Source organism: Dreissena polymorpha, chromosome 16 (assembly GCF_020536995.1).
Source record: "Dreissena polymorpha isolate Duluth1 chromosome 16, UMN_Dpol_1.0, whole genome shotgun sequence".
NCBI lineage: Eukaryota > Metazoa > Mollusca > Bivalvia > Myida > Dreissenidae > Dreissena > Dreissena polymorpha.
The window spans coordinates 23,714,344-23,728,523 of NC_068370.1; the positions used below are offsets into that span (position 1 = coordinate 23,714,344).

Sequence of the window (14,180 nt, forward strand, 5' to 3'; positions counted from 1 at the left end):
AGAACAGAACATTTCATTAGATACTAAAACAGGTTAATGAAACTTGCAGGACATAAGCTGACCTCCGAAGATGGATATGTGGCCCAGATGGAATACAGTCCCATTATTGGTGGTTATTGTATGGTGCTAACATCTGGAAAAGCAGTGCTGCTCATGTCTTCATCTATACGAGAGGAGAGGGTGGGAAGCATTGATTTTTTACAGCAGATATGCTTTCTGATTAATTATAATGAAATTAAAAACTCATTGATTTCTGTGTTTATCTGGATTTTTATGTCCCCCACCCACTATAGTTGGGGACATATTGTTTTTGCCCTGTCTGTTGGTCTGTACGTTGGTCTGTTTGCTCCAACTTTAACATTTGCAATAACTTTTTCAATATTCAAGATAGCAACTTGATATTTGGCATGCATGTGTATCTCATGGAGTTGCACATTTTGAGTGGTTAAAGCAGGGCTAGCGCTGGCCCAAAAAATGTTTGAGCTACCCAGATCTAGGGGGTCCGGGGACATGTCACCCCCTCCCCCTGAAATTTATTGGATCCTAGATTGTCTGTAGTGCGTTTTCGGCCTATTGCCAACCAGTTTTCATTTGTTTCAAATAACAATATATAATATAGATTTGTCATATTTCTTTTAATGACAACAAGCACATGTCACATATCATAATATACATCACATCACAATTTTCATAGTAATAGAGATATTTTCATACAGCACATTTTTAACAACATGATGAATGGCATGTAAAATACAAGCATACTTTTTATTCACAAAATACATTGCAAACAAATCCTGCAATTTACAGAGAACAAAGTCATGACATGTATCATTATTATTTCATTATTATTCTGCGCTGTTTTTTAACCAGCCCACAGTTTGTAGATCACTTTAAAGTCAACATCTTTGCAGTCTTTTTCTTTTCATGAGATGTTCCAAATTTTTTACAGTCAAACAATTTCTTAGATCAGTTTTGATTACATTCTGCCTACTGAACCATCGTTCACAATCAACTTTAGACAATGGGGATACTAACCACCTTTTGGCAGCTTCTGCTGATGCTGGATAGGAATGGACATTTTTAATTGCCAAATTTGCAGCAGAGTATATGTCAGTCACTGACTTGTTTTCAGAATTATGGCTGGCTCTTGCAAAATTGGCAAAGCAAAGCTGTTCAGACTGTGAGCCTTCAATTCCTACAGTACCTTAGTAGTCAGAGACAGTGTCAATGTCTGAGTGTATTTGTGGGACTGGGATCACCGAGTCTTTTTTCAGGATATTGCAACCTACAGTGAACTTGTTGGAATTCTGCACCTTAATGCATAGGTCACAGTACATTGATTTTGATTCATTCTCAAAGCGAAGCCAATTATTATCAACTTTCCATGACTCTTGGAATGCTCTAGTTTTTTTGTGTTTTAATTTTTTTTTTTTTGTTCAGACTCATTATCGTTCAAAGGACGCTTTAAGGTTAAAGAAGCCATGTACGCTACTGTACGGACAAAGTGATTACTTCCATTTATTTAGTAGACGACATGAATTAGTCTTCCTGTGCGTTACAAATTCGTAACTTTAATTAAACTTTAATTGCAATTAAACCGCACGTGTTTTTCACGTTTTCCTTTGATTAAAATACGCCGCTGTTAGTAAGCATAGTGTGTGAGTAAAACGATCAAATTAATTAATTATCACCTTTTCATTTCAATCGAAAATCTGCAGAAAGTTGTAACATCAACGACATAGAACTAATAATTTAATTATCACTCTTTAATTTAGATCGATAGTCAGCTTGGAAATAATTAATTTATTGCCACGCTTATTAATATTTTCATTTTTAATCAGAGCTCCAGATAAGGGCCGTACAGCTGTAAATACGCCTTTTTCATGAAGATTTACGCATCTATTTTTATAAACTGGACGTACAATTACGACATTAATATCCATTTGACGCATTTACGAAAAAAATCTGGCCGTACCGATACATCTGCATCAGCCGAAGTGATTTGTTGGTCTCTAACCTAATGGCGCTTTTCGTTAATTTAAATTACCGAAAAGTTGTAGACTGGGTTCATATATTATTGTCTATACTGTCGCGTGATTTCCTGCAACTTGTAAATCCGTCAAAAACTATATGTCTGCGCGCAATTGAATTCCGGCTTAACCTAAAGCGGCTCAAAACAACACTTTGTTGTAATATCATGACTACATACGGTGTCTTCTAACCATCCTGACATTAAATCTGTAAACCCAGAAAAAGACATTGTTGCCCCGATATTAAACGATTTGATTGCATCGGTGGCATAAAACGTTAGAAAACACGATGGGAAACGGATGAGACAGTGAAATAAGTGTTCATTTACTTAGCTTACTAGTTGGCTTGTGTTTTCTTGAAAAGAAAAAAGAAGAAATAGTATTAGTCGTGAGTTTTAATGTGTAGTTGTATTAGCATCATAATTCAGAATGGAAAACCTAATACAGTAACTGTTTAAGAAGCTACATATATGTATTATAATTGCTGCAAATGTTTCTGTAAAGTCAGTTATACACCTTTCCATATCCAAGAACACAGGTAGTACAGTACTACCTGTATTTTTGGATATGGTAGTACAGGTACTAATTGATTTTAAGCGTTACTCCTTTTCTTTCTGTCAGTTGCAGTACCGCTACTTATTTCACAAATCCTTATCTGGAGCTCTGTTTTTAATCTTATAATACGACATTTGCGACCGGCCGCTATTTTGTTTGCAGACGACAATATTAACTGTGTATTCAAAGCTCCACCCATTTTTACGTTTCATTCAACAACGTCATTTCATGTGTAAGCGAGCTCAGTTTTGATTGGCCAGCTACCATGTGCACTTCCATAACAATAAGGTCAAGCGATGTCTCGATACAGGTGCAGACCGGTTTTCGTTCACTGTTCAAATTGCGAATACTTTCATTGAAACAAAGAGAAAATAATAGAAAACCAGTTTCGAGTTAAAATGGCGGCTGTTTTCAATAAAATTTTACGAGATTTTAGCATTTTCGCAAATCGGATTTTTCTTGAGCCAAATTCTCAATATTTTCGCAAATGGCTCAAGTGGCGAACGACAGCGCGAGCCCTGTAAATGTCAAGGTCAAAGTCAGCCTTCAAGGCCAGAGGTCAAATATATGTGGCCAAAATCGCTCATTTTATGAATACTTTTGCAATATTGGAGATAGCAACTTGATATTTGGCATGCATGTGTATCTCATGGAGCCGCACATTTTGAGTGGTGAAAGGTCAAGGTCATCTTCAAGGTCAGAGGTCAAATATATGTGGCCAAAATCTCTCATTTTATGAATACTTTGGCAATATTGAAGATACCAACTTGATATTTTGCATGCATGTGTATCTCATGGAGCCGCACATTTTGAGTGGTGAAAGGTCCAGGTCATCCTTCAAGGTCAGAGGTCAAGTATATGTGGCCAAAATTGCTCATTTTTCAATATTGCAGATAGCAACTTGATTTTTGGCATGCATGTGTATCTCATGGAGCTGCACATTTTGAGTGGTGAAAGGTCAAGGTCATCCTTCAAGGTCAAAGTCATTATTCAAGGTCAAAGGTCAAATATATTGCTTCAAAGCGGAGCAAAAGGGGACATAGTGTTTCTGACAAACACATATCTTGTTTTACTTTATCAACAGTTTTGACTAAAATATTGGTCAAAATAGCAAAAATTCCAATAAAACCAAGAAAACATGAAGTTAAAATGTTATTTTTATTGGATACTTTATTTATTGTTTTGATAAAAAAATAAGATTCTCATGTATTCATTTTTTTTTTATTTGCATTTATTATATGAAATATATACCTTAACTTATATTATATAGTTGAAATTGTATCCCTTTGAAATATTTTTTTTTTAATTTTACTGTTTCAAGTTGGCAAAGCAAAATTGAACTTTTACATACAATGAATTTTAATGCACCTTTTAATGACCCCCGCCACTATAGTGTGGACAACATTGGCCCTGTCTGTTGGTTTGTTTGTGTGTTTGTTTGTTTGTTTGCCCCAACTTTAACATTTGCTAAAACTTTTGCAATATTGAAGATAGCAACTTGATATTGGCATGCACGTGTATCTCATGGAGCTGCACATTTTGAGTGGTGAAAGGTCAAGGTCATCCTTCAAGGTCAAAGGTCAAATATATAGCTTCAAAGCGGCACAAAAGGGGACATAGTGTTTCTGACGAACACATATCTTGTTCATTTCGTCCCCAATCTCGACATTTTATAAGTCAGCATTTTTTCAGAAAGTTTAGCTCTGAAATCTTTCCTACTTTATTATGTCAGGAAACTGTTGGTGTGTGGGCAGCAGAGATGAAAGATGCTGTGTGTCTTGCTGTCAATCACAGATACAGGCTTATAGCTTATGGCTGCCAAAGGTAACCATTTTGATGAATTTGTTTTAAAACTCGTGAACTCTTTAACGAAATGACTCGAAGCAAGGTCTAGCTTGTATTGATATCCTAGTCCTCAATTGTTAAACATATAGGTTTTATATCGAAAGAATTAGTCGCATGGCTTTTGGTTGCTTAAATTTTATACACAAGGACTCCATTGAAAGTCTGCTGTCTAGTTTTTAGCTCGACTTTTTGAAGAAAAATGAGAGCTACACTACTCGCCCCGGCGTTGACGTTGGTTTAAGTTTTTTATAAAGTCAAATAACCTTAATACTATCAAAGATAATTAACTCAAACTTGGAATACTTCTTTATGGCAACAAGACAATTGTGTAGGTCAAGGTGCATATCTCTGTCAGCATTATTTTAGAGTTATGCCCCTTTTTATACTTAGAAAATTGAAAATTTGGTTAAATTTTGTGTTTGGGTCCACTTAATTCCTAAAGTATCAAAGCTATTGCTTTCATACTTGCAACACTTACTAACTATCATAAAGGAGACTGTGAAGGAAAAGTTATGTAACTCTGACTGGCATTTTGACAGAATTATGGCCCCTTTTATACTTAGAAAATTGAAAATTTGGTTAAGTTTTGTGTTTTGGTCCATTTTACTCCTAAATTATCATAGCTATTGCTTTCAGACTTGGAACTCTCGCTAACTATCATTAGGGGACTGTACAGGACAAGTTGCATAACTCTGGTTGGCATTTTGACGGAACTATGGCCCTTTTTTGACTTAGTACATGTAACTTTGAATATTTTGTTAAATGTTGTGTTTAGATGCACTTTACTTCTTAAGTATCAAGGCTTTTGCTTACAAACTTCAAATACTTTCTTACTATCATGAGGGTACTGTACCTGCAAGTTGAATTTGACCTTGACCTTTGAATGACCTTGAATCTCATGGTCAAATAAATAAATTTTGCTTAAATTGCCATTCTATATTAAGGATCAGATTTGATACATACTTTGACATATCAACTCTTACCTAACATACAACAATGGACTCCACTGAAACCATCCCCCACGTCCTTCCCCCCCAGAATCCCCCTCCCTGAGAAAAAGTAATTTTTTTTTATTCCAAATATCATCTAGTAAATAAATAGCCCCACCCCCACATTATTCTGCCTCTCCATCCCCCAACACAAAAAGATTTTATTATTTTTAAACATTGTAAAAAAAAAAAAATATTTATTTTTATTATTTTATTTTTGAAAGACTGTCCAACCATTCCACCAAAGCTATTGCTATCAAACTTGAAATATAATCTTAGTTTGTTTTATGTCTTTACAAATATTCAATAGATTGTGGAACATGTACCTGAACTCAGAATCGTCTATAATGTACCACTTCTTTAAATATAAGCGATCAATATGTTTCAATTATCGTCCTCTTCCAGTTAGAATATGACTATATTACCTTGACCTTATTGAATATGAACTATTTCCCCATGATGGCTTACTTTATACTGTCAATCACTCGAAAAGTTGAGCGCGCTGTCTTCTGACAGCTCTTGTTATGGGTTGACCTTCATTAATACTCATTTTCGCAAAAGATTGCGTTAATATTTAGTAACTCTAATACTTGAATTGAAGATTTGTCTAACAGATATAGCCACATTGTTTACAACTCATTTATTTTGTTACAGTTCTTGTGGTGTTGTGTACACATTGAACGAAGTAGAAGGGACACTGCAGGCAACTCATAGGCTACAGGTCACTTGTAAAAACTTCCCAGGTATTTACAATTGTATATGTATTTTCACAAAATTGACACCGAAGACGCTTAGATGAGGGATTTTAGCAGTAAAACAAATCAAATTCATTGTTTCAGGCTTACAATCTGTCTTTTCAAAGCAAATAATGAAGTTGCTTTTGCATGAACTGATTACATATGGCCCCCTTGTTGCAAAAAGGTTCTATGTGACATTGAAATTAGAAAGCACATGGCACCGTTTTTTCACCAATGGGGCAATATATTATTATCACTCACAATGCAAGATAATAAATATTTTCATGAGCCGTCAGTTTTACTAACCTTTGCATGTTACAAAATCTCCACTCGCCAAATATTGCCTTCTTATTCCTTATAAGAAATGAACCACACGGTGGGTCCTGTAGCATGTCTCAAGTGGACCCCTGATGGGACAGCTCTTGCCATGGTCTGGCAACAGGGGGGTTTCTCACTATGGAGCGTGTTTGGATCTCTACTTATCTGTACTGTTGGTGGGGATTTCTGGTACGTTTGTATGTGTTTTGCATTATTTTCTGTTGACAACTCTTAGACACAATATATACAGTTACTCCAGGAGGCTGTTTTATAAATGATCTTACGACAATTTAACTTACGAGATAATTTTGTAATCTTAATAAGTAGACGAACTAAATTGCCATGCCCGTCAAATATATACGGCGCTTAAGATGCCAATGTAATTAATTAAGTACTGAAAACTTATAATCATATGATATAGACTTTAGCAATTATGTATATTCGAAAAATGTATCGTATCGTAAATATGTGCTACGATGTTTATTGAAACAGTCCCCAGATAATTTGGATACTGCCTTTCTACTGCTCAGATGGGGAAGAGTAATATGTATTTAACGCTTTTATTCACAATTTAATTACTTGTACCTGTGTATTTTGGAATTTATAGTAAAGTCATCTGATATTGGGAAAAGCTATGAATGCTTGTTTAATGAAATTTGAAGAATTATTAATATGAATTCACTTTATTTATTTGTTATGAACAAAAACTAATGAAATTTCAAGAATCATTGATACATCACTATATTTAAATACACTAAACAAAACAATAAAATGGTTATTGCACCTTGAACATTCTTTAATCCTGTATATGCTTTGGCTATAATGCACTTGGAAATAATATTTAATTGAATCAGGATCCTTTGTTTTTTTCTGAAAGATCATGTAATTTTCATTTGACATGAATTACAAATTAATATTTATTTCCCCATGTTTTCAGTGTCACCAAAGAATATCCAAAGCTTTTTCCTCCATCTGTTAAGTCAATGGTAAGAAGTTATTTCTTCGAAATTATAAAATGTTTGATTCTGCTGAAATCTTCACAGATGCTCATTTTGATTTCATGCATACACATTTTTATTAACATACATATGTCCCATCTACAATCAAAACAGAAAAATATTTTAAGTTATAGGAAACTAATGACTTATTATATTAAACCAACAAATAAAATATTACTTTTCTCATGTTTACATGTCAATTGGAAGCTACACAATGGACTGAAACAAACAATTGTTATCAAACAGAAATCCCCTTCTCCGTGAACTTTGGTAAAATAAAGATCTCATTTCCATTGTTACAATATGTGTGACATAATGTAAAAATTTAAGGTTTGGTTGAATATTTCATGTATTTTTTTGTGTATTTTTGTTTCATTCTTATAAATGATTGCACCCTCATGATTTAACACCTTTCATAGCCTTAATGAAAAATAATTTATTGGCTAATGAAAAATGATCTATCGAAAATTATGTTTCAAATAAACCCCTCAATGATTTCATAAGGAGTGGGGATTAGAAGGGTATCACCTGTGGATGATAGGCACCCAGTCTACTGCAGAGGAGACCAGTCAGTTTGAGAACGTGAACCAGTCACATCTCATACAGCTCCAGTTCGTCAAGAGCTCGCTCACTGTCAACCCTTGCATGGTGAGCAAATCTTTCTTATACATGTATTTCTTACTTCACCCAATCTAATGAAATTGATACGAGTTTCCTGTTCTAAGCAATCCAATTTCAACATGCCTGAATCATTTATTACAATATTTTATCAATTTAATGCTATGGTGAATGTCCGATAATTCCATTGTATGGTAATGTTGTTAATAAATTCAAACATATAGATGTGAAATTTATATGTATTTATAGAAACAACATCTGTATACATGTAATTTTGTGATTAAGGTAAATACATTATTATTTTTGTTCATTTATAATTTAACATCCTGGATGAATTTGTTTGCCCTTAATTGCTTGCACACATTTCAATATTTTACATCTTCTGTACTTAAAAATATGGTTGTTGGTTGATTTGTATTTCGCTGACCAACCATCAAGGTCAGTTATTTAAAAGCTGTTCTAAAGGTCACAGGTTGCATTTTTAATCTAACCAGGTAATTTTGTTGCTATTATAATTCTGTCCACAACTATTGTAACCCTAACACTGAAAGAAGTAGGGCAGTTGTTAATTCCTCACATAAGTAAATACACTAATGACTGGCAAACTAATTCCCTAGAAAAGTGTAAGTAGGTTAACTGACTGCTGTGCTAATAATTAAATAGCGTTTTGGTAAAACTGGGCTTAATGCATGTGTGTTTAGTGTTGCCCTTGATTAGCCTGTACAGTCCGCCCAGGCTAATTAGGGACGACACTTTCCGCCTCGACATGATTTTTGTTGAGACTTCCTTTAATGGAAAAATTCTATAACAGCAGAAATTGTTGTCCTTGATTAGCCTGTGTGAACTGCACAGACCAATCTAGGATGAAAACCTAGCACTTGCATTAAGCCCAGTTTTCCCAAAATGTGGCTAAAATAAAACATTGTTTTCCTATTTTCAGACCAACCACGAGCATGTTTTCCTGCAAGGTGAGGACAAGCTGTACCTGAACACAGGGGACATCACGTCGAGGTCTAGTCAGTACACGGGCTTAGAGTCTAACATACTGGTTGGCAGTAAACTCTGGCAGATTATCCCTATCTCACACAGCTATCTAGCAAATAACTGGCCAATCAGGGTATGTTTAAGTTCTCATTTAAAATTTAACAGATGTGAAGTATTTTGCCTTTTAATAAAGATAAAAGAGTAATTATTTTTGTTTCTTTCAATGTAAGGTCTTCAATCCTTTTTATATATTTTTTAAAATTTTATCAGTATACACCTTTTGTGTTCTAAACATGATTTTGTCCCTGTTTGAAGAATTCTGCAAATAGCAGATGTACTGTTGTCTGTGATGGATTTAAAAATAACTTGGCACAAATATTAACCATGATAAGATTACAATCTTTCAAGTAAAACCTGCCTCCCTACCTGCAATGTTAAGGTCAGGCTAAGAGTTAAAAAGTGTGATTTTGCCATTAAAAATCTTGGACATTCCTGTCTCAGCCACTATTCCCCATATATTGATGGATGTTTAAATACTTTGGCATAAATGTAAACCATCATAAGACTATGTGACATGGGTAACAATACCAACTCAAAGGTAAATGGCATACTTAAAGGATTATGTCTTTGTACTTCATCGTGCAGTTTGAAAGCCAAACAATCATCAGTTTAAACAATCATCTACCTGTAAAGACAAGGGAGGGAAGTGCGTACTCTCCTTATACTCTCTTCATGTTTCTGTTTGCAGTACACCTGTATAGACAAGGGAGGGAAGTGTGCACTCACCTTATACTTGTCATGTTTCTGTTTGCAGTACACCTGTATAGACAAGGGAGGGAAGTGTGCACTCACCTTATACTCTCTACCTGTTTCTGTTTGCAGTACACCAGTATAGACAAGGGAGAGAGGTGTGCACTCACCTTATACTCTCTACCTGTTTCTGTTTGCAGTACACCTGTATAGACAAGGGAGGGAAGTGTGCACTCACCTTATACTCTCTACCTGTTTCTGTTTGCAGTACACCAGTATAGACAAGGGAGGGAAGTGTGCACTCACCTTATACTCTCTACCTGTTTCTGTTTGCAGTACACCAGTATAGACAAGGGAGGGAAGTGTGCACTCACCTTATACTCTCTACCTGTTTCTGTTTGCAGTACACCAGTATAGACAAGGGAGGGAAGTGTGCACTCACCTTATACTTGTCATGTTTCTGTTTGCAGTACACCAGTATAGACAAGGGAGGGAAGTGTGCACTCACCTTATACTCTCTACCTGTTTCTGTTTGCAGTACACCAGTATAGACAAGGGAGGGAAGTGTGCACTCACCTTATACTTGTCATGTTTCTGTTTGCAGTACACCAGTATAGACAAGGGAGGGAAGTGTGCACTCACCCTATACTCTCTACCTGTTTCTGTTTGCAGTACACCTGTATAGACAAGGGAGGGAAGTGTGCACTCACCCTATACTCTCTACCTGTTTCTGTTTGCAGTACACCAGTATAGACAAGGGAGGGAAGTGTGCATTCACCTTATGCTCTCTACATGTTTCTGTTTGCAGTACACCTGTATAGATAAGGGAGGGAAGTGTGCACTCACCTTATCCTCTCTACCTGTTTCTGTTTGCAGTACACCTGTATAGACAAGGGAGGGCAGTGTGTTGCTGTGGCAGGCAAGACGGGGCTCGCTCACTATGCTCTGTTCAACAGGAAATGGAAACTCTTTGGTAATGAAACGCAGGTAATGTTTTTATTAGAAAATATACTTTGCTCATACGTTTTGCTTATTTAACGGTAAATTCCTTAATGGTCATCAAATTTATGTATGAGATTGTACATAAAGATGTTCAAAGTGAGCCTGTAGTATTTGGTCAACATTTTATACAAGATTCACGAATATCTCTCTTAACTCTCAATATGGAGGTGTGTTTTTGCATGTAATGAATGTTCAGAGATTATTAATAAAATGACAATTAAAAGATGCAAAGATTGTAGATTCATATATCGAAGAAAAAAATTAATTAATTCATACATATCAAGTGTTGGGTTTATTTATATTAAAAAAAAAACAGTGTTACAAACTTACTCTGTATGTTCCCCATAAAAAATTCCAAAGATAGCACTTTTATTGATCATCTGTGTATTGGGATGTCTGTCAGAAAACTCTTGACTTAAAACACAAGACATACACATGGGGTGTCTGTAACACCCGTCACCCTACCTTGAAGGTCAATGTCACACTAAGAGGTCAATGGTCAAATTTGACATTTAAACAGCTAACAAATTTCTGTCTCAGCCATAATGTTGTTATGTATCTATCAATGGATTTAAAAAAAAAACTGGTCACAAATGTAAACCACCTTAAGACAATGTGTTTGGCTCAATAACTGTGTCATCACCTTATAGGCTTTTGGGGGGAGCATATAGTCGCCGCTTTGTCTGTACATCCGTCCGTCCGTGCACAATTTTTGTCTGGGCAATTTCTCAGCAACTAATGACTCGAATTCAAAAACTTTATGGGAAGCTTCAGTACCAAGAGGAGATGTGCATATTATCAGCGGTTTCTGGTCGGATGATTTTTCACAGAGTTATGGCTCTTTGAAATTTTCCATTAACTGTACATATAGTGCAATTCTTGTCCGGGCTATTTCTCAGCAACTAATGACCGGAATTCAATGAAACTTTATGGGAAGCTTCACTACCAAGAGAAGATGTTCATCAGTGGGTTCTGGTCGGATGATTTTTCACAGAGTTATGGCCCTTTGATATTTTCCATTAACTGTACATATAGTGCAATTCTTGTCCGGGCTATTTCTCAGCAAATAATGACTGGAATGCTATGAAACTTTATAGGAAGCTTCACTACCAAGAGGAGATTTGCATGTTATCAGCGGGTTCTGGTCGGATGATTTTTTCACAGAGTTATGGCCCTTTGAAATTTTCCATACGCTGTAGATATAGTGCAATTCTTGTCCGGGCTATTTCTCAGCAACTAATGACCGCAATTCAATGAAACTGTTTGGGAAGCTTCACTACCAAGAGGAGATGTGCATATTATCAGCGGGTCCTGGTTGGATGATTTTTCACAGAGTTATGGCCCTTTGAAATTTTCCATACACTGTACATATAGTGCAATTCTTGTTCAGGCTATTTCTCAGCAACTAATGACCGGAATTCAATGAAACTTTATAGGAAGCTTCACTACCAAGAGGAGATGTGCATATTATCAGCGGGTCCTGGTTGGATGATTTTTCACAGAGTTATGGCCCTTTGAAATTTTCCATACACTGTACATATAGTGCAATTCTTGTTCAGGCTATTTCTCAGCAACTAATGACCGGAATTCAATGAAACTTTATAGGAAGCTTCACTACCAAGAGGAGATGTGCATATTATCAGCGGGTCTTGGTTGGATGATTTTTCACAGAGTTATGGCCCTTTGAAATTTTCCATACACTGTACATATAGTGCAATTCTTGTTCAGGCTATTTCTCAGCAACTAATGACCGGAATTCAATGAAACTTTATAGGAAGCTTCACTACCAAGAGGAGATGTGCATATTATCAGCGGGTCTTGGTTGGATGATTTTTCACAGAGTTATGGCCCTTTGAAATTTTCCATACACTGTACATATAGTGCAATTCTCGTCCGGGCTATTTCTCAGCAACTAATGACCAGAATTCAATGAAACTTTATGGGAAGCTTCACTACCAAGAGGAGATGTGCATATTATCAGCGGGTTCTGGTCGGATGATTTTTCACAGAGTTATGGCCCTTTGAAATTTTATATAAAAATATTCTTGTTCCCCCAACTACTGTGCCCTCAAGACATTTCCTTTTATCTGAATATATAGTGCAATATTGTGACAAAAAAACCTTTGGGAGCATCACCCGTCTCCGATGGTTTCTTGTTTTATATCAACTTTGCACAAATATTACTCGTCATAAGACAACATTTCTCATGTAATACTTGTCTATCTGCCTAAAAGGTCAAGATTACTCTAAGAGGTTATAGGTAAAATATTTTACATCAAATAGTGTGCCTGGATTATAACTTACCAACAGCCACAGTAAGGAGATGGAATGTTGCCTGTGAACTCATGCTCCTTACACAAAGGTCAAGGTTATTTTTAGAGGACAAGGTCAAAATTTCAACGTACATGTAAGACAGCTTGTTTGGACTGTAACTTTTTAATTCATCATGGAGCATTAATATAGCTTGCCACAAATGGCCATCATAAAGAAATGACGTGTTGCATGTAACAGCCACCTCCCTTCCTCAAAGTTCACATGAGGTCAAAAGTAAAATTTTGCCTTAAAAAAGATGGTTGCTGAATTAGAATAAATGGGTACATGAGAGATCGTTATATCCTTCCATCAAAAAAGCATTGGCTTCTTTCGTCACAGATCTGTCAATTTGTTGGTAGGGTCCATACACCATTTGTCTCGACATGTTATCTGGAGAACTCTTTGACCTCCAATCATGAAAAATGGTATAATGTTAACATGGGAGGAGAGGAAGATGAAAATTCATGTATCAATATGTCAATTTTCAAAGTCGCAGTGGCTTGTAACATGAAATTGATAGACACAATAGTCAGTTTGATTTCAATTGATACCCATTATAATACCCTTACCTGTCAATTATGATGAAACACAATACATGTATGAACATTCAACACTGTATGGATGTATGGCATTTCTATCATCATTAAATTAATTTTACTAGTAACATTTAATCCTCTTAGACAGGGTGGTGATACAAAAAACATGTTCCAGTCAGTTTACTGAACAATATATTTGCATGAATGAAATATTTGTGATGCCTACACCAGCGTTGTTATATTATCCAGGAACGCGACATGGTTGTGTCAGGAGGTATGGCTTGGTGGAAGGACTTCATTTGTGTAGCCTGCTACAACATCATTGGCCAGAGAGACGAGGTAGATAGAGACATAGATATAGATGGGTTTGTTATGTCATAATCAGTCATTGTCCTCTACCGGTGAAACCGGAGGGGAATTATGGTTTGCAGACTGTCTGTTAGTCCGTCACAGTTTTCTGGATCCTGCGATAACTTTTAAAGTTCTTCATATTTTTTCATGAAAC

The 14,180-nt window shown here is 35.9% G+C and overlaps 1 protein-coding gene across 1 annotated transcript in view; it reads left to right on the top strand.

Annotated features, from left to right (window-relative positions):
- LOC127861996 (guanine nucleotide exchange factor subunit RIC1-like) overlaps positions 1-14,180 on the top strand; it is a 59,872-nt gene that overhangs the window by 12,538 nt on the left and 33,154 nt on the right. The window contains exons 6-14 of the mRNA XM_052400838.1: positions 50-180; positions 4,318-4,409; positions 6,074-6,162; positions 6,519-6,663; positions 7,412-7,460; positions 7,977-8,120; positions 9,031-9,207; positions 10,701-10,811; positions 13,925-14,014. Coding sequence (XP_052256798.1) covers positions 50-180; positions 4,318-4,409; positions 6,074-6,162; positions 6,519-6,663; positions 7,412-7,460; positions 7,977-8,120; positions 9,031-9,207; positions 10,701-10,811; positions 13,925-14,014 — 1,028 coding nt within the window. The remainder of the gene's footprint in view (positions 1-49; positions 181-4,317; positions 4,410-6,073; positions 6,163-6,518; positions 6,664-7,411; positions 7,461-7,976; positions 8,121-9,030; positions 9,208-10,700; positions 10,812-13,924; positions 14,015-14,180) is intronic.